Here is a 23,998-nt window from a genome sequence, read left to right as displayed (position 1 = left end):
AATAAGGAATATATATATATATACAAATTATAATATGTATGTATACTTATTTGCATATAGTTAATTACAATTAATAACAGGTATGTTTTTTGTATAGAAAAATGTGACAACGGAATTTTTCCCTTGACATTTTCAAATTAAATTGGTAGCAGGGAAATTTGTATAAAAGTTAATATAGAAATGTTACAAACCTATCCGATACTTTCAAATTCAATAGTTAACCTATGGCATCATTCAAATAAACTTCTTAGCCATGGCACCGATCTACAAATCCAACGAAGCCTTGCCGACAAGGGGAAAGATAAAGATGATGGAAAGTTGCCGCAGAAGTTAAGTTTGCAGGATGTGGACGTGGCTGGCAAGCGGGTGTTTATGCGCGTCGACTTTAACGTGCCCATGAAGGAAGGCAAGATCACTAACAATCAACGCATTATGGCGGCGCTGCCCAGCATTAAATACTTGCTGGATAAGAAATCGAGATCTGTGGTAAGGAATTAATGCAGTTTTCAAAATATTTCTCTTCTAAACACTTTGATCACAGGTGCTGGCTTCCCATTTGGGCCGTCCGGATGGTAAAAAGAATTTGAAATTCTCATTGAAACCCGTTGCCCAAGAACTGGAAAGGTTGCTAAAACGCCAAGTGAGCTTCATTCCCGACTGTGTGGATGAATCAGCTTTGAAAGCTATCCAGAATCCGGCAGAGGGCACTCTCATGTTACTTGAGAATCTGAGATTCTATGCAGAAGAAACGGGCAGCAGCAAAGGCAAAAACAAAAAGAAAGTCAAGGCAGATCCGGCTAAGGTTAAAGCGTTTCGCTCTAAATTGGCCAAATACGGAGATATCTATGTGAACGATGCCTTTGGCACGGCTCATCGAGCGCACAGCTCGATGATGGGCGAGGGCTATAAAGTGCGCGCTGCAGGATTTTTGTTGGATAAAGAGCTGAAGTACTTTGCCAAGGCGCTGGACAACCCGAAGAGGCCATTCATGGCCATTTTGGGCGGGGCCAAGATAGCCGACAAGATCCCATTGATTAACAATCTGCTGGACAAGGTTGATCAGATGATTGTGGGCGGCGGCATGGCGTTCACATTTCTGAAGGTCATGAAAAATATGGAAATTGGCAAATCGCTCTTCGATGAGAAGGGAGCAAAGATGATCAAAGATATTATGAAGTCGGCTGCGAAGAAGAATGTGAAAATTCTGCTGCCCGTCGATTTTCGCTGTGCCAAAAAGTTGGACAAGGACTTTGGTGAGATCAAGACTATCGATGTAAAGCAGGGCGTGCCCAAGGATCAGATGGGCCTGGACATAGGCAATAAAACGATACAGCTATTTGGCTCGGCCGTTGTGGAAGCCAAGACGATTGTATGGAACGGCCCACCCGGTCTCTTTGAGAACGATAAATTTGCTCTCGGCACCAAGGAATTGCTGGACGCCGTCATCTGTGCCACAAGGAAGGGCGCTACGACAATCGTGGGCGGTGGCGATACGGCCACAGCCTGCAAGAAATTCGGCGGCAGCGACAAAGTCTCGCATGTCTCCACCGGCGGCGGGGCGGCGCTGGAGTTGCTGGAGGGCAAGAAGCTGCCAGGTGTGGCGGCATTATCAAGTGCCAAGAAGTGAATTGTAAAATGTAAATTTCAGAATCAGACGTTAAATTGAAATGTAATTTTCTCTCTCTCTCTCTCGCCAAAGCTAAAAGATATTAAAAATTCGTATATCTCAGAATTAAGCAACAGATAAATTAAATTATATTAAAATGTTGATACTTTTTGGCGAATTATATATAGTTATATTCATTTCAAAAATTGAGTTAGATTTAAGCCTTTTCCCCGTTTTTATATTTTTGGGAATTGTGGATATGAAACAAATTCGATTTTTGATTAATCATATAATTTATTTATTTTAAAATTGATTTTGGCTGTTAAAGCCTTTTCAACATAAAGTTCGCTCACGGTTTTATAATTGGAAATCATGGATTAAATCCATTGTCGATTATACGTTTATCTTTTTGGCTAATTGAAACGTTGGAATGAAAGTTTCTACAAATTGTTCATAAAATAAATACGATTGACAACTAATGCAACAGGGATTTTAAAAGATTAGATAATACAAACATAATTCTGTTCATTTTGGTTGTCGATTACACTTGATAAATAATATAAGTCTGCAGCATCAACCTTTCTCAAATGTTCGAACTCAGATTCTTTTTTTAATACAATCAAAGTTGCGTGTCTGCAATGCTTTTTTTTCTTTTTTATAATAGATCAATAGCAATGCTGGTTCAATCGAAGCTGATCAGCTCTGCAGTCGCCGGCTCGGGTGCTTTGCTCGGGGCAGCTGGTTCGGGCTCGTTCTGGGGTGGAGCAGGCGCAGCGGCTACGGCCTGAACTTGTGTGTTCGCAAGCTCCACTGCAGCAGCGGTCGGTGGTGGAGGTGCTACTGCTGCTACTGGTGCTGCTGCTTGGGGTGGTGGTGGTGCCTGTTGCGGTGGTAGTTGGGCATGGGGAATTGGCGGATGGGATTGCACAATTTGCTGCTGCTGCAGCATAACATGAGCCAGATGTGGTTGCGGTTGTGCTTGGGGCTGGGCAATGGGCTGAGGCTGAGGCTGTTGCTGCGGCTGTGGCTGGCCTGGGATTTGCTGTGGCTGTTGTTGCTGTTGTGGAGGCATCTGCGACATCAAGGCCTGAGTCGGATTGGCGTATGCATTCTCGGGTAGTGGCTGCTGTTGTGGCATCATATTGCCAGGTGGGGGTATCATCATGCCCTGAGCTGGCGGTGGCTGTGCCATGGCGGGACTGTACATGCCTGGCGGCGGAATTCCGCCTGCAAATTGACCATTGGGTGGGGCATAGCCAGGGGCAGCTACATAGGGATTATAAACGTTGTTCAACTGATGCGAGGGCGAACCGTGTGGAGCCACTGTGGAGGGTGGGAGATAGGGAAAGGGTGAAGATTGCCCCATCAAATATTGGGCCTTCTGTTGCTCCTGGCGCAGTTGCATTTCGCGCTCCTGTTCCTGGATGCGTTGCAGCGCGAGCTGGCGTTGGTATTGCAGGTATTCCTGCTTCTTCTTGCGCATAATCTCCAGCTTTTGGGCCATTTGCAGTTGACGCTGTCGCTCCTGTTCCTCCGCAATGCGACGCAGCTTCTCCACATGCTCCTGTCGCAGCACGTCGAGGGCTGCTCGCGAATCCTTAATCTGGGCCAGCTTATCCTGCAGCTGCTCGTACCACATACGCTTGTCGTCCAATTCCTTGATGTAGGTCAGCTGTTGGGAGTGCAGTGAAGTGAGCGTCATGAACAGAGTTTGCACCGAGGAGTCATTGGAGATGCTGCGTCCGCGGCTCGAGTTCGACTTCATGCGATTAACAAAGATCTCCACCTGCGTGCGCATATTGGCAGCAAATTCATCAATTTGCACCTCGTCGGCGTTCTTTGACAAGGGCAACGTTTGTAGCAGCTGTTGCTGCTGTGGCTGTGGAGTGGGCGGCATCGGACTGGGTGCCGATGGACTGGCCATCGATGAGGATTCGCTAATTTTGCGCTGCTCCCAATAGCTGCGATTCAAATATTTGGCCAACTCTGGATTGCTTTCCTCCTGCTGCTGCTGCTGGGCTGGCAGCTGCTGCGGTATTGGCTCTGGACTGGGCGAACGCTGCTGCAGACGATAGCTGGCGACCGATGATGGCTGCTTCTTATGCTCCGCCTCGGACTGACTAAGTGCCAAGGCCAGTTGCAGCTCCTCCTCCTCTTTCAGCTCTTGCTCGCTTTTGCGCGCAGGTGTCTTTGCGAATAAAGGATAAATAAAGCAGGGATTTAGTTTATTCTCCTGCTTAGGCAATGCCAAGAAACCAACCTGAACCTGCTGGGAAAGCGAACTATTTAGATATTCCGCTGGCAAATCGCTGTCGGCCGAACCACGCGCACTCGACTTGGCGCCCGCTGGACGTTGTAGTGCCATAAAGCAGCCATCGCACACACGCACATCCTTCTCAATTCCGTATTTGGGCAACGGGCACTGCTTGGCCGTGCACTGGCCGCAGAACACCTGGCCACAGTTGCGGCAATGATGCTTGCGATTGGTGAACGTGAACTCCACGCGACAGCGATGGCACACCCTGCCATCGGCCCAGTTGGGTGCCGTGTCGGCGGTAAACATTGCATCCGCTTCCTTTAGCTCTGGAAATGTGTGCCCCTTGGCCTTCAGTATGGTCATAGTATCCTGTGCAAATGGAAAGTAATTTTTTTGCAGTCTTTCGGTTTATTAATTTTCTTACATTTCAAAATAGAGTGATACGAAAAAAAGTAAAGTTTTTTAAGTCTCTTTAACTTAAATTGAAAGGTTGTGTAAGAGACGATGTTATATAGTCATATAAACTATATTAGCTACAATTCTTTGTAAGAAAGTTATAAAATATATCAGTTACTATAGCTTGTAATTAAATATACATTAGTTTGTATATTAAATATTAAAACTTTTTATTGACTGTATATCAATATAGTTAATGTTATATGGTTCATTAAATATTTAAAGCCTTAGAAAACTTGTCAAATTCTTTAGAAGAATATTAGTATTGGAGTTGAGGCGTACTAATAGTAGAGTAGAAAAGTAGTAATAGTATAATAGTAGTTAAGTAGTTTTATAACGTCATATATTACTAAGCTAATGTATGCCTAGCCATATAGATTGGTAGCATTAAATAAACCCTTTCCCCTTTTTCACCTATCACCAGCTTGAGCAAACATACGTGCCAATTCCCCAAGCGCAAATCTCACCTTAATTGCCTGATATTTGTCCGACGAGCGAAATGCATAGGCCCATGTCTGCACAAGCTCCAGCATTTTCTGTCGCACATTCTCATGTGGCGTTTGCTCCAGGAAGCTGCTAAACATCTCGCAGTTCTCCTTGGTGAAGACCTCTTCGTGTACGGGTGCTCCACAGTTCTTGACAATGCTCTCGAGCACCAGCAGCGAATAGCATGCCGAGTGCGGATTTGGTGAATTCATTTTCTTCTTAATTGCAGCAAAGGCATTTTTTGGTCTGCAATGTAGAATAGAGAAAATGAATCAAATTTCTCTCTTGCTCCAAATGAGTAGCACCTACGTGACGTCTTTTTGATTGATTTCATCGCAAATAAGCAGAATTGAGGGCCAATCTGGTTCCAGACGCAAGTGGCTGGTCGCATTCTCTGTGAAAGACGGAAAATATATGTAGTTAGTCGTTAATTCTTGCACATCATATATGCGTTCTAAGTTCATTTCCCTTTTTTGTTGTACTTTTTCTTTGCCTTTTTTTTTTTCGATGAGTCACTTTTTGTTGCACTATCTTTCAGCTTGATTTACTGTCATATATAATGCGTCACTTACCCAGATTTTTGTCAAAGCTAGAGCGAAACATTTTGTTGTTAACAAACTACTATAATTGGCTAAAGAAAACTTGTATTTTAAAGCGTAAATGAGTTTTATTTATTTATTTCGTGCTCCGCTGCCTCTAGTGCTAGCTGCTGATTTTGTTGCGAGTGATGAGCTGGGTATGCGATGTATTATCGTGTAAATATCGATATATGCTGTGCCAAATGGTCAGGGGTGCATAAAAGCTCTGGCAATGGCGCGCGATAGTATTGGTGTTTAAATAAATGCTTAGAAGTTCAAGGTTTTGATCAGATAATGTCTCGTCATTCTGATTATTTTCCATCTAGTTTAATTCAATTATTGGCAAAGTTCATTATCAATAAAATTAAAGGTTGTTATAGTCATTCATTTATTTACTTGTCCATTTTATTACTTACTACGACTTAATTACTTATTTAAATGATATATATACATATCTATAGTCCCTATATGCATATGAGAAATATATAACCGTATAAAATCTACATATTCGCTAATATTATTATTATTATTATTATTATTATTATTATTTTTTTTTTTTTACATATTTTACAGTATGTAGTGCAGCAATAGGTAGCATTAGTTAAAGTATCACACGCCGATGTAAAAAGGTTGTTCACTTGAACTAAGCGGTAAGTAACATACAATCACATTTAATTTATATTAAGCTCAAAATACTAGGCAACCAATGCAATCCAAATCAAACTGATTTGAGTTTATGCTTCAGCGTAAAATAGGCCAGGATCTTGAACACCGTTATGTGGCCCAAGATCATCATGATGTTATAGCCAAAGTCGCCCTGTTCCATGCCAAACTGACGCAGCACCGTAATTGCATTTCTATAAAAAAAAAATCTTTATAAGTATATATTTATTATGAAATATGAAACATTAAAACTTACTTGAAATGACAGTAGAATTCGTTGGGTGGACACTCTAGCTTATCACGCTGATTCCCATACAATGATACAACCATATTCTCTAGAGCATAACGCATTGGCGAAAGAGCAGCTATGAATCGTAAGGCTGCTGGTATGTGATTCAGCAGGATGAGGAAGCCCGAAAACATGAGCATAAAACATGTCGAAACAGCTCCAACAAAGGTGCCATTCTGCGAGGGAGAGAAAGCATATATTAACAAATATTATTAAATTATATATATATGTGTCTATCTTACCACCGGGTTAAGTAAGGTGCCCAGGAATACGCCCAAGCCATCTGCGCAGATAGTTACGACAACAGCAGTTAGTAAATATTTTACAAAGCGATCTAATTCAACTGGCTGATCAGTCATCAGATATCCAATGGTTATATAGACTGTCGAGAAGATTATCTGCAAGGGCATGGAATATTAGATATAGAATAAATCAGATCTATAATCTGATTTGATCAGATATAAACCTACATGCACTGGCGTGGATGTTATCAAGGTGGCCACATAGTAGGTTCTCAGTTTATACCAATTGTTAAATGTTTCCTTTTTGATTATCTCAATTTCCATGGGATCTATAAGCAATAGTTATTATTATAAACATATAGACATTACATTTGATTTCACTTACAGCGCAAGATGCCAGGCATTATGGTCGTATACCAGAGATAGACACAGTGTATCATAATCATGCCCACATTTGATATTTGCTTCGTCGCATTAATGCCGGAATCGCCAAAGAATAGTCCAATCATAACGGCACTCAGAATATGCATGCCCAGCTTCAGATATGTCAAGGTCTAGTAAAAATAAAAAGTAAATTAAATTTAAATGACTTAAAATGTTATATAATGGCTTGCATAAAAATCAACATTTAAAAATATATTAACATTAACAAACAATTAAAAGCTGCCGTATAATTATGGGGCAGAGGGCATATGTTTGATCTGCAAGTAGAGCTCGACCAACAGTAAAACATTCTATCAGGAAGATAGGTAATTATGTTAAATAGGTAATTAACTCCTTATGAATACCTGTGTGTATATTAATAAATATTATTCTAGGTATGAGTATTTATGAATTTATTAATATGATAAGTATTTACATAAACTTAAGTATTGTGGCACAGAGTTTATTATAAATACAAGATCTCCTCTCAATAATTTTAATTATATTTCCTGTATTCCTCTTAGTCTCCTATCTCATTCTCTCGTCTTTCTAATATTTTCCTTTTTATGTCTATTTCTCTGTTTTGCGTTCTGTCTCTCTATTTCTTTAACTATTGTGTCCCTCTATCTCTCCATATTTCATCTCTCTCTCTCTCTCTCTGTCCACTCTTTACCTCTCTGTCGACTCTCCTTTTCTCTTTCTTTGTCTGTCTCCTCTTCTTCTATGTCTTTCTTCTCTCCTCAGGCGTCTCTCTTTCTCGCTCTGTTACCCTCTCCATATTTCTTTCTTGCTCTCTGTTTTAGTCCCTCTCTTATGTTTCAGATCGATGTTTCTCTGTTTCAAGTTGTTTTTCTATTTCGATCTCTCACTGTCTCTACTTCTGATTGGCAGAATCTCTCAATGTGTATAGAAAATGTGTTTCGCAGGAGAAACAAATACAAAGCATCTAAATAATCTTAAGTGTCTGGTCAAGTATACATATATGTATGTGCTTTAACATATGGACATATATGTAAGAATAAGTTAAATCAAGTTCAGGCTACGCAGATCTGGGCACGTCTGATCTCATTGTCTCTTGCAAGTTCTATAAAAATGCTGAGCTCTCTGAGTATATATTTTATGTATTAAGGAAAATTGTACACACCCAATCCCTAAAGAACTGTAGGTGACAGCGTCCAATTAGCAGCCATAAGCGTACCCATTCAGGCGGTGGGTAGGTGTGCTTAATGAGCTCCTTGGCTGATTCAGCCTTTTGTATTTTGGACTGAGCCGCTTGGCCTTGGGTTTGCGATTCGTTGAACTTGGCCACCTGAGCATCGGTTGGTGGCTCTGCCTCGTCCTGCACTAGCTGCTGATCGTATCGCCAGCGTGCGTCCCTGGCACCTTCGGTCAAGGCCTCTGTATGATCATCGAAGTCACCGTTCACACACTCCAGCACTGTCACGTGACGCCAATGACATTTTTATGATCAGTTAATGGCGAACGCCAATTAGTGGTGTAGGTCTACTCACAGAAATCGGCTGGATTGTGATAGGCGGGGCATTCGAGTCCGATCGTTTTCAGAAACAGCACCGTATTTTGGGGTGTGCCCTGATAAGTGCATTGACCAGAACTTAGCACGTAGATCAAGTTGAACAGATTGTAAATGTTTGTCGATGGCTGATGGATTGTGCACACAATGGTGCGACCCTCGTTCGCCAGTGTCCGCAGCAGTTGTATGGTATCAAAGGAAGACGAGCTGTCCAGGCCACTGTGAAGGGATACAGTCTCAAGGTTAATGCTACATCTGATCGTGCTGTTGTAGATGTTGCTTACGTTGTGGGCTCGTCTAAAAATAGCACAGCTGGATTGTCAATTAGTTCCAAAGCAATAGACAGGCGCTTTTTCTGGCCACCGCTCAGCTTTGAGCATCTTGTTTGCTTGGCCTTGGTCAGCTTTAATGTGTTTAACAAGTGATCGATCTGAAAGGCATGAAAAAAATTTAAATTAAAAACGGGTTAGGGACATAAATGGCAATTGCAGCTTTAAAAATTTTCAATGTGACTTAATCTGGTTATTAAAGGAGCTTTTATTTCATATTAAGTGAAGCTTGAAGCGCCTTAATAAGGCATAGAAGAAATTTTATCGAAAAATTGGTGGAGAAAATAAATGGAACAGAGACAATACTACAGGCTTCAAAGAGCTTTAAAAATCAATGAGACTTAATCAGATTTTTAATAAATTTTATTGGCATTTTAAGTATATTTTGAGAAGTTTCAAAACAACTTAAGTTGTTATTAGCTTATATAACAATTTAAGTATAAATTCATGATTGTGTTGGAAGATTTAACTAAGTGAAAGTTCTACAATTATAGCCAGTTCTAAATAGCAATAAATGTAATATGTACATTTTAAAGATATTTATGCTAGGAGCCGCGCTCTTTATGCTAAAAATCTGAATGCATATTGCTAGTTTATAATCAATTACCTCCAAGCCTTTAGGTAAAGCGTTAAAATTATTGTTAAGATATGACAAAAAATTTCTTCTAAAAGGTCTACAAGTTTCTTAAAGTTGCTAAAGATTTTTTAACCATTTAAGAAACATTTTAGTTGAAGCAATAAAGCATTTGATTTATTGCAAAGAGCTAAATGCTACTAGAAGTGGCTTATGAGCACATTTAAGCTTGATGGAGTGTTCTACTAAAACACTCTCTTATTCGGCTTAATCTTCAATCTTACCAAAATGCGTTTTTCCTTCAGACTAACACACTTATTGGATATCTTAAGTGCTGCTGCTAGAAGCATCGTCTCCTCCACTGTGAAGAATGGATAGAAGTGATCATCCTGCATGATGTAGGCGCACAATTTGCGTGCCTTGCCGATTTCAATGGTGCCCGAGACACCATTTTTGGTGAGGCCCGTTAGAATGTTCATAAGACTAGATTTGCCGGCGCCCGATGGGCCCATAATAGCCGTCATTTCGCCTGATTTGAACGTACCGGTAATGCCCTTGAGCACCGATTTTTTTTCTGCAAGCAAATTGCGAATATTTAATATAAACAAAATAATACAAATATTTCGAAAGAGTTCAGGTAAGATTTGTATCTGCTTTTGTGAGTGTATTTACGTTTACGTTTTACGCACCTTTCTGCTTCGACTCTCTGACCTGGTAGACCAGATCTTCAAAGTGTATGTCGATGCCATAAACAGTTTTTAATAGTTTGTTACTATCCATGTTTAATTGTTTATAATAAATTAGTTCTCACTGACTATATGAAACTTTTGGTTCATATGTTTTATTAATATTACTTTTGAAATGTTTCGTTGTTTTTTATTGTTATTATTTTTTTTTAAGCTCGATTCGTTGTATTTCAGAAATCACTTTGTTTTAAGGTCGCTTAGCAAATGCTTTTGGCTAATGCATAATCATTGCTGCAATGCAATTAGTTTCAATGTAAGAGAGCCCCTCTTGCACAAATGTTTAATTACACGCTCTGAACAATTAAAAAAATGTAAATTAAAAATTGTAAATCAAAAAAATAATGATGACAAAATACTTTGGGCTTCAGCCTGTTTCATTGTAATTGGAGCGCGAACTGAACTGACATACACGCGGGGCCGAGCTCTTGAACCGCTGAACCATTGCATAAAACTGCCAAACACCAACCACTCAACCACTGCTCAAGCACCGAGCCGCCAAGCCACTGAACCGACAAACGAACAGCTGTTAACTGCGGAAGAAGCGACTGGGCGGCAGAGCCAGAGACAGAGACAGAGGCAGAGGCAGAGGCAGAGGCAGCGACAACTGCGCAGCCGCGTCGACGGCCAACGTGAACGTCAACTGCGCAGCCAGCTGTGCTTTAAAAACCAAAGCAAAATCCAATAAATTAAATCGTACAATAACAATGAAGAGACCAGCAGAGCAGCGGTAACAACAACAACAACAAGAGCTATCAGCTATAATACGCATATCCAAATCAATTTGGCAATGCAAAACGCGTCGACAGAATGTCAAAAACAAAAACAAAATTGAAAAATAAAGTCAACAATCGAGCTACGGGAATCCAAAAATGTTCAAGTTTAAAGTTTTGGACGTAGACATTATTTTGGGCGAACAGAACACGCACGCACACACACACACAGACACTCAGACACACTGGCTATTTGACTAGTGAGTCAACGGCTATATACATATCTATAATTGTCTATAGAAGATATAACAATAATTACAAAAACACATAAAATATGTCGCATAGAATGAAATAATTTGCGAACGACCTTCCCGTCATTGGTCTAACATGACAATACTCAAAAACGTGGAACAGAAGAGGAATGCGTACTCTCGCTTCGCATATTATGAATATTATTATTATTTCTGTAAATATGTAGGCAAACATCAAGTGTAAATAGCGGTGGAAATGGGACAGCACCGAATATTTTAATATACTTCACGCTTAAAAAGACTAGGAATTTTAATATATTGGAAAAGTTGCAAACAAATCTTGCCAAACTTCTACAAGAAAACCAGTTTGCCTTTTTTTTTTTGGTTTTGATGAACCGTCTCGATTGTTCCATAGCATTTAAAAATGAGAAGATGGTGTTATATAATAAGCTGAATTTGTATTATAGAAAACAAATGTATAACGCACCTTTATTTTATTTCTGCTTAAAATGGAAACCTATTATTATAATAATGCAGAGATTTATTCAATTTACTTTAGTATATCAAAGTCATCAAAAATATATGTACAAATCAATTTAGAACTGCTTACTTTCTAAATAAGTATTAAACTGGTTCATATTATGTGCCAAACGCGAAAAAAGTCATAAATAAAAATATACAAATGGATACAAATAAAAAAAATATGTAGATATAAAATACAAAAAAAAAAAAAAAACAACATTTTATTGAATAATATATATACATATATAAAAAATTATGTATAATATATAATTAATAAACATAGAATTAATTAAATAATAAAAATAATAAATAATTAAATAAATTAAATATTTTTGTATTTATCAATTTATTATTTCAATAGTATATGCATATATATTAATACTAAAAAAAAAAAAAATTTAGTTTAGATTAAAACTTATATTACTATTTTTTTAAATAATTTGTCCTTTGTTTGATTTTAAAATGCTTATTGCATTTTTAAAAATGTTTCAAATTGCAAAAAAATTATTACTTATGTTAAAGCTCTATAAAAACTTATATCATTGACTTGATTGCTGAGTATTTATATAAAATTTAACACCAACAAACAGATAACAAACATCATTAGTTAGTTGAGTATGCCATGTTTTTGTTTAATCTCTTGTGAGCTCATAATAAAATTTACCGCAATGCGCGCATGAGCTGGTGACCAACAAGAGGAAGATAGTAAACGACGCGTCGTAGAACAGTCAAGTAAGAGCAAGAGCAACAGCAGCAGAAGCGCAACAACAACACCAGCAACAGCGGCAGCAGCAGAAGTAGCTAAGACAACAACCTCCGTAGATGAACAACTTTGAAGAAATATGGTATTTGTTAATGGCATTTGTGGACATCAAGTAGTCGTCAAACAGAAGTGAAACGACAAAAAATTGCATAAATTGCAAAATTCGAATTACACAAACAACAACATGCCGAAATTCGTATGGAAATTAAAAAGAGAACCGTCAAGACCATCGTGGTCGCTGCACAACAACAACAGCAGCAGCAGCAACAACAACAACAACAACAACAACAACAACAACAACAACAACAACAACAACAACAACAACACCTGTTTTAGTAGCACTTGAATGTCGACGGTTCGGCGACCGTCGTGTCGCGGTTGAAACCGCGAAAAGTGAATCTGAAGTAGTCGCCGCGCTGTTTGTTGCCTCTGCAACAGCTACTGCAAGGGGTGAAGGGAAGTTGTATACAATATTACTATAATAGAGCCATAGCCGGCAGTCTTTGTGAGTCTCTTGTCTTAGCTCTTGTTGTGTTGTTAGTATACTCTAACAGCGGGTATCACGAAAAAGTATAAGGCCCATCAAAATCATACAACTAAAGTCATATTTATATCATTTTTTTTAACTTATCAATCTTATGCAGCTGTTGAAGTATTCAATAAGATTTGACATATCTTAGCTGTTGCCAAGGAACTTTCATTTAGTTGCTGCTTGCTATAGCAGTCAGTTCAGGAAGTGATTGGCTTAAATAGCTGTCGTAAGATTGAACGGTCGCAATTATACCTCACATTCCTGTGCAACAACAGACCCCACATACCTTTTACGTGCATTTATAATTACTAATAAATTACAATTCTTATGAATGTTAAGCTACTATTAGACAAGTTAATGGGATTTAATAATCAGGAAACACAATTTTCTGAGGAAGCTGACGGCTAATTTACAATAGTGCCATTTTATTTTTTAATAATTAAGGATATTCTATACCCAATATACAATACATTGTCTGCAATATTTTAATTTAGTATACATATTTTTCTAAAAATACATTCAGTGGGATTATTTTGCTGCCTTCTAAGTCACATTTTAATATTAAAAAAAAAAAAAAAACATCTTTTAAAATTTCCTGCAGTTTCCTTTCTTCAGCTCAAACAGTGCTCATTCTTCAAGCAACTCTCAGCTTGCAGTGTATATAAATTTCGTTGTACAAATTATGCGTTTTTATTGCGTTTGTTTTTGTTTTTTCTTATTTGTTTTACAGCATTTGTCGCCGGTTGCGCAATGAAATTCCTGCGCTTTGAATGCTCTCGTCCGCAGCCTCAGACTGTCTTTAGAATTTTCGTTTATTACTACGTGACCAGTGTGGAAGTAATGACTCAAGATCTTAATACAAAACTCTTACAAAAGAGCCTTTTGTGAAAAAGGTGTCAATAGAATGCCACTTGGCGGCTAACAAAGAGCTGCGCCTTTTAACCAAAATTAAGGCCAGCAGTCCATGCGGTTCTCAGGCTGTTATAATTAAGTTCAGATTTGAGTATGTGTGGATTCACCCTATATAATATATAGACTATTTTTCAATGTAAGAGTACGCTGTCCTTCGAATGCATAGTTGAACTGCAGGTCGCTAGTGCAATAGACAAATGTAAATATATATAATGAGATATACATATATGTCTTTACTTATATATGTATATATCATGTACTCGATACCTTGGGAACGCAAACACTTGACCGACAGTCGGCACTGCCACTTGCTATCAATTAAAGTAAATTGTATTAAGATTGTCGTTGGCTTTTACACATTTAATTTTACTTGAATATCTAATGGAAGTAATTATATGCCTGACCAGTGGACGGGCAAGTGTGTCTCTGCCATGATGTTCCCTATTGAATATTAGCTGAAAAGCTTTACGATTTTTTAAGACTTTACAGATGAAAGGTAAATGGTAAGGTATATGTAGTATATATGAATATGCTTACATTCAGCTCTTAGCATATCACTTTTTGGTGATAAAGATACAATTTGCTTGCACTAACAAAAGCAATAAAGATATTTATAAATGTTTGATTAACAGTAAGTTAGCAGAAAACTAAGTGCGCATATAATTATTGAGCTTTGCCAAAAGTATAGCAAAAAATATAGTCGGGTATTTGATTAGAAGTATATATGTTTCTGTTTCAGATATGATTCATAGCATTTTGGCTGCAAAAGAGTCAAAGAAAAATACAAAATTTTAAAATACGAGTATCTGATTAAGATTATAATGATTTTAACTATACTCGTGTTTGTATTTCGGGGTTTGCTTCATAAAAAGATTAGATTTTATTCTAGACGCGTCTGAGAGTTTGGAATTTCTGGCTTTTGATTTCTAATGGATTTCGAGCAACTAATGGAAAGAATTATTTACTTGTATATATTGAAAAATTTTGAAATATTTCAAATTTGTAACTTTTGAAATATTAAAGATTTTATAAAGAGTTATAATAAAAATACAGTCAACATTTCGATTGAAGTTTTCTATCAGAATATGTTAGAATATTTCACTGAAAGACTTTAACTGCTAATAATATTTAACATTTAGATTATGAGTCTTAAAAATCAACAAAAGTTTTAAAATTAGAAAGTGTTCTGCTATCAAATATACCGTTCATAAAATTATAGCAAATAATACTCATATGTTGACCTTGCTTTTTAATGAGATAAGATTGGACTCCATTGGAAAAATTTAAAAGCATTATAATGTAGCATTTAGATTATAAATTTAAAAACTTAGAAAATATAATGAAAATATAATTAAAAATGTTTAGTATATTTTCGAATCACTTTATCTACGATCTATTTGGGAAACTCCACATGATATAGTATATAGCTTTTGGCCATTTCCATTTGAAATCAAATAGGCCAAAGGTAAACACAATCATTTCAGTTTGCTTCTATTTGTTTAGTGCTTGCATAAACAAAATAATTATACTATTTTAGGGCATTAATTGCATAAACAAATGAATGAAATGTGTTTAAGATCAAAGTTAGGTACTTAACAATCCCAAAATGAGCAGAAAACAATAAAAATAAAATTCATAATCTTTGCTCGTTCAACGTGTATCTGTTGATCAGTGAAGCTTCAAGGTTGCAGGAATCTGAAAACAGCTAAATACACTTAGCAGACATGATCGATTCCGTCATAAATACGTGTTTGCTATTGGGATTCTGTTTAAACAATTTACTGTGAATCATTGTGGAATTAAAAGTGAAATTAAGCGCCAAAAAATGAAATAAGCTTTTGATTTGATTAGGTGCGACTAAGAAGTTGCACGTCTATCTGCTTATATTTTAATATTAATTTAATAATAGTTCCACTACTTAGCATGATAATTAGTCAAGCTCGATCGCACCTAGAACAAGTTGTTAATTAATAAATGTCGTCGTTGGCTTGGCAAAAGGTCTGTTTACGTTCGAATCGCTAATAGTTTTGTAAATGCAGCTCTTTATTACCCAATTAGCCAAGTTCAAGCGCACCCAAAACGAGTTTTTAATCTAAAAATATTCTTAAAATGGAAACCAGAAGCTTATATTACGGTCAAGTTCTCGGGCGATAAAAAAGTTACCCAAATTCAATTCAGCATGAATTTTTCTGTTATTGTTGTTGTTGTTGGTGTTTTTTTCTGACCACCTTGCACATTCTGACAGCCAACACATAAAAAAGTTGATCTGCAAGTTCTTGCCTTGTCATTTCACTTTTTATTATTTTTTATATCCTACAGCAAACCTATTAATGTCAACAGACACAAGAAATATCAGCAAAATAAATCGGATTTGTGCTCAGTGCATGAAGCGTGAATTTGAATGACGGAATTTTAATTTACCCATAGTTATTTTAATATATCATCAACAGCTAAATAATGAACTCTCCTTTTCCGAGGAACCTTGGCTATTTAATAAATATGATGTAGAGTTCGCTGCTTGATATGCCTGATTATTTCAGTAAAAAAAATGATCGGGAAATTCAGTTCAATCCGTTGGATCAATTCAAGCTGTGTAGTTAATCTCATTATAGTGATTAAGTAAGTTGTAAAGCTAAATAAAGTGTTTGCTTTTAAATGCGAAACAGGTTCAGTTGAACCTAAGTCGGTTGGATAATTTCTTGAAGTCACCTTTCGAGTTTAAATAAGTAAGCTAATTAATAAATTTTAATTGATTGCAGAGAGCTTTTAGAAATCTAAAGATATTCTACAAAGTAAATATTATAACATTATGATAAACTTGATAATCTTGCAATAAAATGAGGGAAAAAACAACAACTTGAATCACGTCATACCTAGTTGACTTTACAAAATACACAAGTCTAATATTCATTGTAATTTCCATTATATTCGCAGTTCATTCAATATTTTACGTTTAATTTATGCACAAAAGCTTTATCTAAATCGAATTCATTCAGTTGTATATGACTCACAGCCACAGGTTTTTAGACTAATTAAAAAAGTGCTGGGTGCAGCTAGACCCAGGACATAATTTCACAGTCATGCTAAGAGCTTGCCGCAACAGGTGAGGCAGTTACGGAACCGCCATAGGAAAAAAATGAAAACACTCACACAATTTACTATTTGCCAATTACAATACAATTTCCAAAGACAAGTGTACAGTAGACAAATATCGTAGCTACAGGTGCTTGGGCAGCGCCTTTTATTTATATACATTTGGGATATAGAGTTTCTCATGCTGGCGGCGGGTTCTATATGGTTTGCCATGATGTTTGGCCCAGTACGATAAGTACGCAGAAAGATAAGCGCTAGAGATGGGTGTGGGACGCATTCACCCACATACGCACACTTACACACACACACTAGCACATACGGAGACAGAAAGTTACGCACTTTTCATTGCTTGTGTTTCTATTTTCTGTTTATGGATATAAATACGTATGTATGTATATGTATGTATCTATCAAATGTACACACACTACATCGGGTTGGTAGCTTTGTCGGACTCTATGCAAACCGGAGCGTATTGCATTACAAATTGTATTTTTCCACGCCCTCGAGTCGAGGAGAGAATGTTGACGCTCAGTCAGACCCCGACAGCGACCCACTCTGTGCGCCCATTGTTGTTAGTGACAATCATGACAATGATGAGGATGGGGTCCGTTAAGACAGACAGACAGGGTCCGGACTTTAAGGGCTATGATATCATCATCAAATGCGATTTCGCAACAATAATTGCACCACTAATAAAATGTAAATAAATGTGTCAAAGGAAACTCATCATGCACGCATAATTAATTTGTGGCCAACAGAAAGGAAGGCGTACAAGGCGTATGCGTAATTTTTGCAATACAATTAAATGTATACATATATGATATATGCCATATTGCATGCCAAAAATAAGAAGAAATATATACTGAACTTTGATCTACAAAAGAATAATAAATTCTTGATATATTTTTTATGGCGCGTTTTGTGCGTCTGTATGTGTGTGTGTGCTCCATTTTCTAGATGATTTCATTACACAAAATAAAAGATATAGAAACTACTAGCTAATACAAAATATAAAAAGCAAACGAAGCACTCAAATCGAAATTGAAACCAAAGCTACAAATAGTTCAATTAGGTTTAAATATTTTAGATGTGGAATTGTGTCAAATACGTTGAATAACTCACGAATTGTTTTACGCCTTGCTCTTGATATTCAATTCAATGAAAATGAATGAAAAACAACGCAACGAGCAACGTGAAGAGACAGAAGAAGAAGAAGAAGAAGAGGAGGAGAAATACTCTTTGATATATCGAATTGACTTCCTACATGCAGCTGGTTTTATCTAAACAACACGAATCGTTGCAGAGTTTTGCATATTTTTTAAATACTTTCTTGTTTTCTTTACTTATTTATAAAGACGGAAAAACATATATAGCGGTAATTATTATATATGTGAAATGCGAAATTTATTTTTTTAGATCTGTAACACGCGCGACGAGCACTCTATTGAGAATACATATACATATGTATAGTTATATATAAGCATATATATGTATATATCTGTGCGTTTTTTTCAGTATCTCAAAAAACACTTCCGAATCGCTCAAAATGCGGCGCGAGACTGAGACTGGGTCGACTTTCAGGCAGCCATTGGCGACGGCGTCGGAACGAAACGGAACTCGCGCAAATAGTTTCTGAAGCGTTGCGGGGTCTCTGATATCGTATGTGGATATCTACTCATTTTTTTCTATTTATTTGGAGAGCGCTCGCCTAGGGTCTATCATTGTTTTCCTAATGTTTATTAATAAAAGAACTACAGCAACACACAGCAAAAATTGAGCGTACAATCCGAGAGCATCTCGCGAGAAATTTTCACGAGTCTCTGTTTTTGTTTGGGGTGCTCAATGTGTCGCCGCTGCTCTCAAGTGATTTGTATAGAATTCTCCGTCTTGATGCTCAGCTGGCCACAGTGCAGAATTCAGTCTGTCCAATAATGTGAATATGGCTTAGTTTAATTGACCGGCTGAACTGGTTAGCTATTTAACATTAAATAGCTAAATAGAAAGAGAAAACCGAGCATATGTTTAGTAAATCACTTATTATTAATCGTATATCCCGGTAGGCTGATTAAGATGAAAATTCAGTAAGAAATTCTGTTGATCTATGTGTTTTTTTTTTTTTTTCTATTGGCACATGTGTTTTATAAGTCTAATCTGATAATTTCGTGTGGCTAGCTTAATTTTTTTTTTGTATATTTTTTTTGCAGATAAGCCCTTTAATATAGCTATAGACAGTAGTAGACACTTCTCATTGATAAACTTATGGCATTGAAAAAATTGTTTTAAATTGAATTTGTGTTTCATTTTTCTTTGAAATACGTTTTTATATAGTACATTTATATTCATATACGTATGCGCATAAGCTCAAAGCTAGAGCTTAATTATTTAATCAAAAAATGAATTGGCAATAAAATACGAAATATTTATATAAGAAGTAAATATATACATATAGAGATAACATTATATTCATCAAAGACTATTTTATTTCGATTTGATTTAGGGCCAATTAAAAACTTGAATCAACGGCGCTGCCGTCTATTAAAAATTAAATATATTACTATAAATGTAATATATAAAATGTTTACACTTAAATTTATTTTTGTTTTTTTTTTGGGAACATTTTTAAATATTTTTTGTATAGCTTTTCATTTCTGTGGAAATCGGAGATCAGGATACAATGGTTGTATTTCTCTAATCGCTCAGATATTTCAGAAAACAATTAGCATAAATTTAGCAATAAATTTCATTGTTGTTAATCAGCATGAAATTCGTGTCAAAATATTTGCGGATTTCAATTGATAGCACTTTGAGATTGTTTTACTTTGAACGCATTAAAGATGGGACTAGCATATATTATATATATTTTTTATAAAAATTTACGGAGCAGCTTACTTGATATTATTTCTTACCTACTTTTTATTTATTTAATTTTGTTGATTATGTTTACATATTTTTGTATTTAGAGTATTTAGTTGTTGTTTCAAATAACTTGTTATTTTATTACTTATATATGTTTATATGTTTTTTGTATTTTTTTATTTTTTTATTTAAATATATTTATAGCAATCATTATTTCATATAAAATCGTGAATTTTGTTGTAATAATTAAACAAAAATTACCTTTGATATGAAATTCGATTTTTCAAATATTTTATTTTATTTCTTTCGAAATATAAGTGCTTAGCTACATAAGTAATGTGAATATAAACCATTCACATTTTACTGTGCTCAACGATTGAGATTTTACGGTGATTCTGTCTGAACTTTGAAATGGGGGTTTTCGATTTGAATCTCAGGCAAGTTAGACGTTAGCTATATATAGCTACTACATTTCTAAATTGTTAGCACCGAGCCAAACCCAAAACTAAACTTTAAGTGTTGAATTGCCTCTTATAAACAATCAGTTAACAATTATTTTTATCAAAAAATTGTTATCGGTTAAAGATCAGGCCGGATGCCTGAGGGCTAATAATCAGTTTATCTCTCTTGTTGTTAAAACGACACAGACGCGAAATGCGTTTTTCAGTTCGTGGACATACGTTTACACGTATTTACTATAATTTAATAAATGCTTAATAATTACGTATTGCGCTGTGGAATATGCAATTAATTGCAAAATTCCGGTTTTTCCTAACCCTTGATTCAACACGACAGCCGCCTATAAAATCAGCCATAATATTCAATTACTAAGAATGAATACATTAACTACTTGACGCATTCTCCAACTCTTTTCGAACCATCCATGAGTCTAAATAATAATCTAATAGCCACTAGATAATTTCCAGCTGATTTACAATGCAATTTTATATAAGTTTGTTGTATTCATTTTCACCCACGACATTTATATTGCGGGCTTTATAACTAATTGCTTAGGTTCATATGATAACTGATAGGGCCTTATCAGTAGAAAGGTAAATGAATTGGACCACGTACACCCCAAACATATTAGATTATTCAATACAGCGAGCCCTTGCACAGATAAAAACCCAATTTACTAGTATCGAGCGATATTGAAATTATGTATATCAAAGGCACTTTACTAATATGGTATTTATCAATATTTAGTTGGCAGCTTAGTTTTGCCTAGTCATCATTATAGCTAAAATTGTTTATTGCATTTTAATATATCTTTAATATATACTTATATTATTGTTTAATTCTTCTTATTTTTTATCACATTTATATTGTCGGAACCAGTATATATAGCATTGCGGTTGTAAGATATGTGGTTAAGCTTTCATAATAAAGTACAATTTCTTAGTCATGGTTAAAATATCTTGAATAAAAATTTAAAGCACTTCAACATTGGGCTGCAAAAGCAATAACATGTTTTGATTTCTATTTGTCCATTTGGAGGAGTTGAACTTTAATGAATGAATGACATATTGCTGTAATTTTATTCATTTTTCTAAATTTCATTTGAAAACAAAATATATAGAAAAATTTCGTCAAACAATTTTTCTATTAAAGAATATGTATTATTTTGTCAAATTTCTGATACATAGATTTCCCCTGCTATAAAATAATCATTATTAACTACATTCATCTCGTTCACGATCAGCTAAATAATTTTTGAATCGCATCAGAATGCTAACAAAACCAATATACTTTTATTTTTATTTTCATGAACGAGTAAACGACATTTTTAACATAGTTTAATAAATATTTTTATTTAAATATAAACAAACTATGATTACTAAACTTATTTATATTGAGATAAAAATATATATATTATACTCGATTTGTAATTTTCGAAGGTTAGTTAGTGATTAACTGATTAATATGTATACACATAGATTTATATTGTGTGCCTTCAGATAACAAATATTTTTCGTTAAAGTCTCCAAAGAATGCAGTCTATTCTATTTAAAGTTGATAGTAAAAATAAAACCAGTTGCTAAGTCAATGTTGCAAAATACAATAGTAGCTAAATTATGGTGCTCAATATTTGTTTACTGTTTGTCTCGTGTACTAAGAAACAATACATGCTTACATGTGCATGCGTGTGGGGAGGTCTGTGTGTTTGTGTTTGTTATTCAATAGAAATAATAACAACAATAAAATCAAGCACAAAATTCAAACTGAGGCGGCGAATTTCGCTGCGTGCTTGATTCAACATGCGATCGCAAACGCTTTTGACATTGACATTGAAAACGAACACCGAACAAGCATACATATATAGAGACGCCACACAAGCTACAGAGACTACCCAACAACCGGCTGGCCTTCTCCACATAGTAATCAAACAACAACAACAACATTAGTTAACAGGCTTTGACTCTTTGGCAGAGCTACAGCTGACCAAAATATAACATTTTAAAATAATCAGCTCCCGCTGCGTATCTCCTCTCTCTGTCTCTCTAGCTATGCACTCGCCGGAAGGTAGAGCCGGCTTAAAGCGGGGGAGCTGAAAACTTGAATAAAATGTCGTCACGACTCGGTTGACTGAACTCGGTTAATATTTATACATACATATATATACATACATACATACATATACATATACATTTTTTCATATCTGTGAAGTGAACATTTAAATTAACTGCAGATTCAGTAGACATTATAAATTAACAAATCTCGCTTCAAGTTTGAAACATTTATATTTTGTTTAACAAATTTTCAACACTTTATAATTTTTGGATTATAGTTTTTAGATGTTGAATTCTATAGATTTTTTGAACTTCTGAGTTTTGAGTGCTTAAGTTTTGAATTAAATAGCCGCATGCATTTATTTTAATTCATAATTTTTAATATATTCAAGGTGTTTTTTTTTTTTTTTTTATGGAACGCCAGTTTTAATTGGATATTTATGATTTTAATTTATTCTTCTTTTTTTTCAGAACTAGTTTTCTATATCCAAATTTTAATTTTGTAGTGATTTAAAAGAATATTTTATGGTTTTGTTTCTTTTTTCTTAATTTTATGTTTTTTATAAATTTAAAAAATATTTGCATAAAAGAAATTAGTTTTTGCTGAAAAGAATAGCAAAGCATCTTTGTATATGATTTCTCTAAAATTATTATTAATTTAATTATTAAATTCTTCCAAGAAGAATTAGAAAATGTAGGAAATATTTGTTTTCTATCTTAAGCCACGAACAAGTAATTTAATACATGCAAATGTTTTCATCTCATTTAGTGAGAAGCGTTAACTACTTATTCAAAGTTGACAATATGAAAGGTCATAAGATCGAGTCTCTAATCCGTTTACCGTTCTAGCTATCTAGTTGATAACAAACTGTGTTAATGCTTTAAGTGGCTAGACCTTGATTTGTTTTATTTATTGACAAAAATTAATGCGCTTATTTGATAAATAAATTGAATGATATGATCGATTTGGTAAATAATTAAACGTGCTAAATACATCGATTTATTACCTATTTAGATAGACTTTTACTTTCAACCAAATGGCAAATAACTTTGTGATGTGACATGATTTGATTCTAAATTGTATATTCGAATATGTTACACGAGCTTTAGACACGACAACTCGATTACGAATACGTGTGGATAATTACAATGTGGGTTAAAGAACTTTAGCCGATCCGATGACGGGAAAATCATTTAGTTGTGCATAGCCTATTCAAATTTTGCTCATTAAAATTGCGAACACGTTTAGCAAACTAATAAAAAAAAAATCGAACTAATCGAAAGAAATTTGAATTATAGCAGATTTGTAATTGTTAATAGTTCTCATACCTTTGGATTGGGCCGTTTCCACACAGTAGCTGAGATTCTTGAATTTGATGCAAGTATCCGTTGACCCTCCCATTATTTTGTTCCCTTGAGTTTGCAAAGTGCCTATAAAAAACAAGTAAAAATAAAATTAATTTTTTGACCAACCTTTATATATAATTAAAACAAGTAAGTGAACTCCAGACGAGACTGCTCGGCTATAAGATCCCCTATGTGTATTTGCTAAGCCACAGATCTCTAATATTGGAAATGTGCTTCTTGCTAATTTAATGGAAGGGGGAAGGGCCGAGAGTTGAATTGTATTAAATAAATATATATAAATCTAAATGCAAAACTTGGAGAC

General features: G+C 35.5%; 3 protein-coding genes across 4 annotated transcripts; 1 reads left to right on the top strand and 2 right to left on the bottom strand.

Moving 5' to 3' along the window:
• Nucleotides 1-108: 108 nt before the first annotated feature.
• Nucleotides 109-1,787, top strand: LOC6577400 (phosphoglycerate kinase). Its single transcript, XM_002003331.4, has 2 exons — nucleotides 109-486; nucleotides 542-1,787. Exons 1-2 carry the CDS (start codon nucleotides 181-183, stop codon nucleotides 1,625-1,627), a joined length of 1,392 nt encoding a protein of 463 aa, XP_002003367.1. The 5' UTR covers nucleotides 109-180; the 3' UTR covers nucleotides 1,628-1,787.
• A 93-nt stretch (nucleotides 1,788-1,880) lies between these two features.
• Nucleotides 1,881-5,547, bottom strand: LOC6577399 (hepatocyte growth factor-regulated tyrosine kinase substrate). Its single transcript, XM_002003330.4, has 5 exons — nucleotides 5,378-5,547; nucleotides 5,115-5,199; nucleotides 4,787-5,051; nucleotides 3,867-4,232; nucleotides 1,881-3,794 (listed from the first exon to the last, which is right to left on the bottom strand). The coding sequence occupies exons 1-5, from the start codon at nucleotides 5,406-5,408 to the stop codon at nucleotides 2,289-2,291; spliced, it is 2,253 nt and encodes a 750-aa protein (XP_002003366.1). The 5' UTR covers nucleotides 5,409-5,547; the 3' UTR covers nucleotides 1,881-2,288.
• Nucleotides 5,548-5,747: 200 nt separating this feature from the next.
• On the bottom strand, nucleotides 5,748-23,760 carry LOC6577398 (ATP-binding cassette sub-family G member 1). Of its 2 annotated transcripts, XM_032728790.2 has the most exons (11): nucleotides 18,307-18,513; nucleotides 10,124-10,473; nucleotides 9,719-10,008; nucleotides 8,816-8,961; nucleotides 8,512-8,750; nucleotides 8,145-8,437; nucleotides 6,963-7,131; nucleotides 6,806-6,906; nucleotides 6,578-6,733; nucleotides 6,303-6,511; nucleotides 5,748-6,240 (listed from the first exon to the last, which is right to left on the bottom strand). In XM_032728790.2, the coding sequence occupies exons 2-11, from the start codon at nucleotides 10,212-10,214 to the stop codon at nucleotides 6,102-6,104; spliced, it is 1,833 nt and encodes a 610-aa protein (XP_032584681.1). In that variant the 5' UTR covers nucleotides 10,215-10,473; nucleotides 18,307-18,513; the 3' UTR covers nucleotides 5,748-6,101. The 2 variants fall into 2 exon arrangements, with proteins under 2 accessions (XP_032584681.1, XP_015021136.1); XM_015165650.3 differs by lacking the exons at nucleotides 10,124-10,473; nucleotides 18,307-18,513 and adding an exon at nucleotides 23,659-23,760.
• Nucleotides 23,761-23,998: the final 238 nt, after the last annotated feature.

The sequence above is a fragment of the Drosophila mojavensis genome, unplaced genomic scaffold (genome assembly GCF_018153725.1).
Source record: "Drosophila mojavensis isolate 15081-1352.22 unplaced genomic scaffold, ASM1815372v1 contig_36, whole genome shotgun sequence".
NCBI lineage: Eukaryota > Metazoa > Arthropoda > Insecta > Diptera > Drosophilidae > Drosophila > Drosophila mojavensis.
This window is presented reverse-complemented; position numbering and strand designations above follow the sequence as displayed.

Bases quoted from the DNA above. Each gene is read 5' to 3' on its own strand.
- LOC6577399 (XM_002003330.4), bottom strand. From the start codon at position 5,408: ATGTTTCGCTCTAGCTTTGACAAAAATCTGG. The intron at 5,052-5,114 runs GTAGGTGCTACT...TCTACATTGCAG, and splicing joins ATCAATCAAAAAGACGTCAC to ACCAAAAAATGCCTTTGCTG. The intron at 3,795-3,866 runs GTTGGTTTCTTG...TTATTCGCAAAG, and splicing joins CGCTTTCCCAGCAGGTTCAG to ACACCTGCGCGCAAAAGCGA.
- LOC6577398 (XM_032728790.2), bottom strand. From the start codon at position 10,214: ATGGATAGTAACAAACTATTAAAAACTGTTTATGGCATCGACATACAC. The intron at 7,132-8,144 runs GTGTGTACAATT...TATTTTTACTAG, and splicing joins TACAGTTCTTTAGGGATTGG to ACCTTGACATATCTGAAGCT. The intron at 6,734-6,805 runs GTAGGTTTATAT...ATGCCCTTGCAG, and splicing joins TAACATCCACGCCAGTGCAT to ATAATCTTCTCGACAGTCTA.
- LOC6577400 (XM_002003331.4), top strand. From the start codon at position 181: ATGTTACAAACCTATCCGATACTTTCAAATTCAATAGTTAACCTATGG. The intron at 487-541 runs GTAAGGAATTAA...CTTTGATCACAG, and splicing joins ATAAGAAATCGAGATCTGTG to GTGCTGGCTTCCCATTTGGG.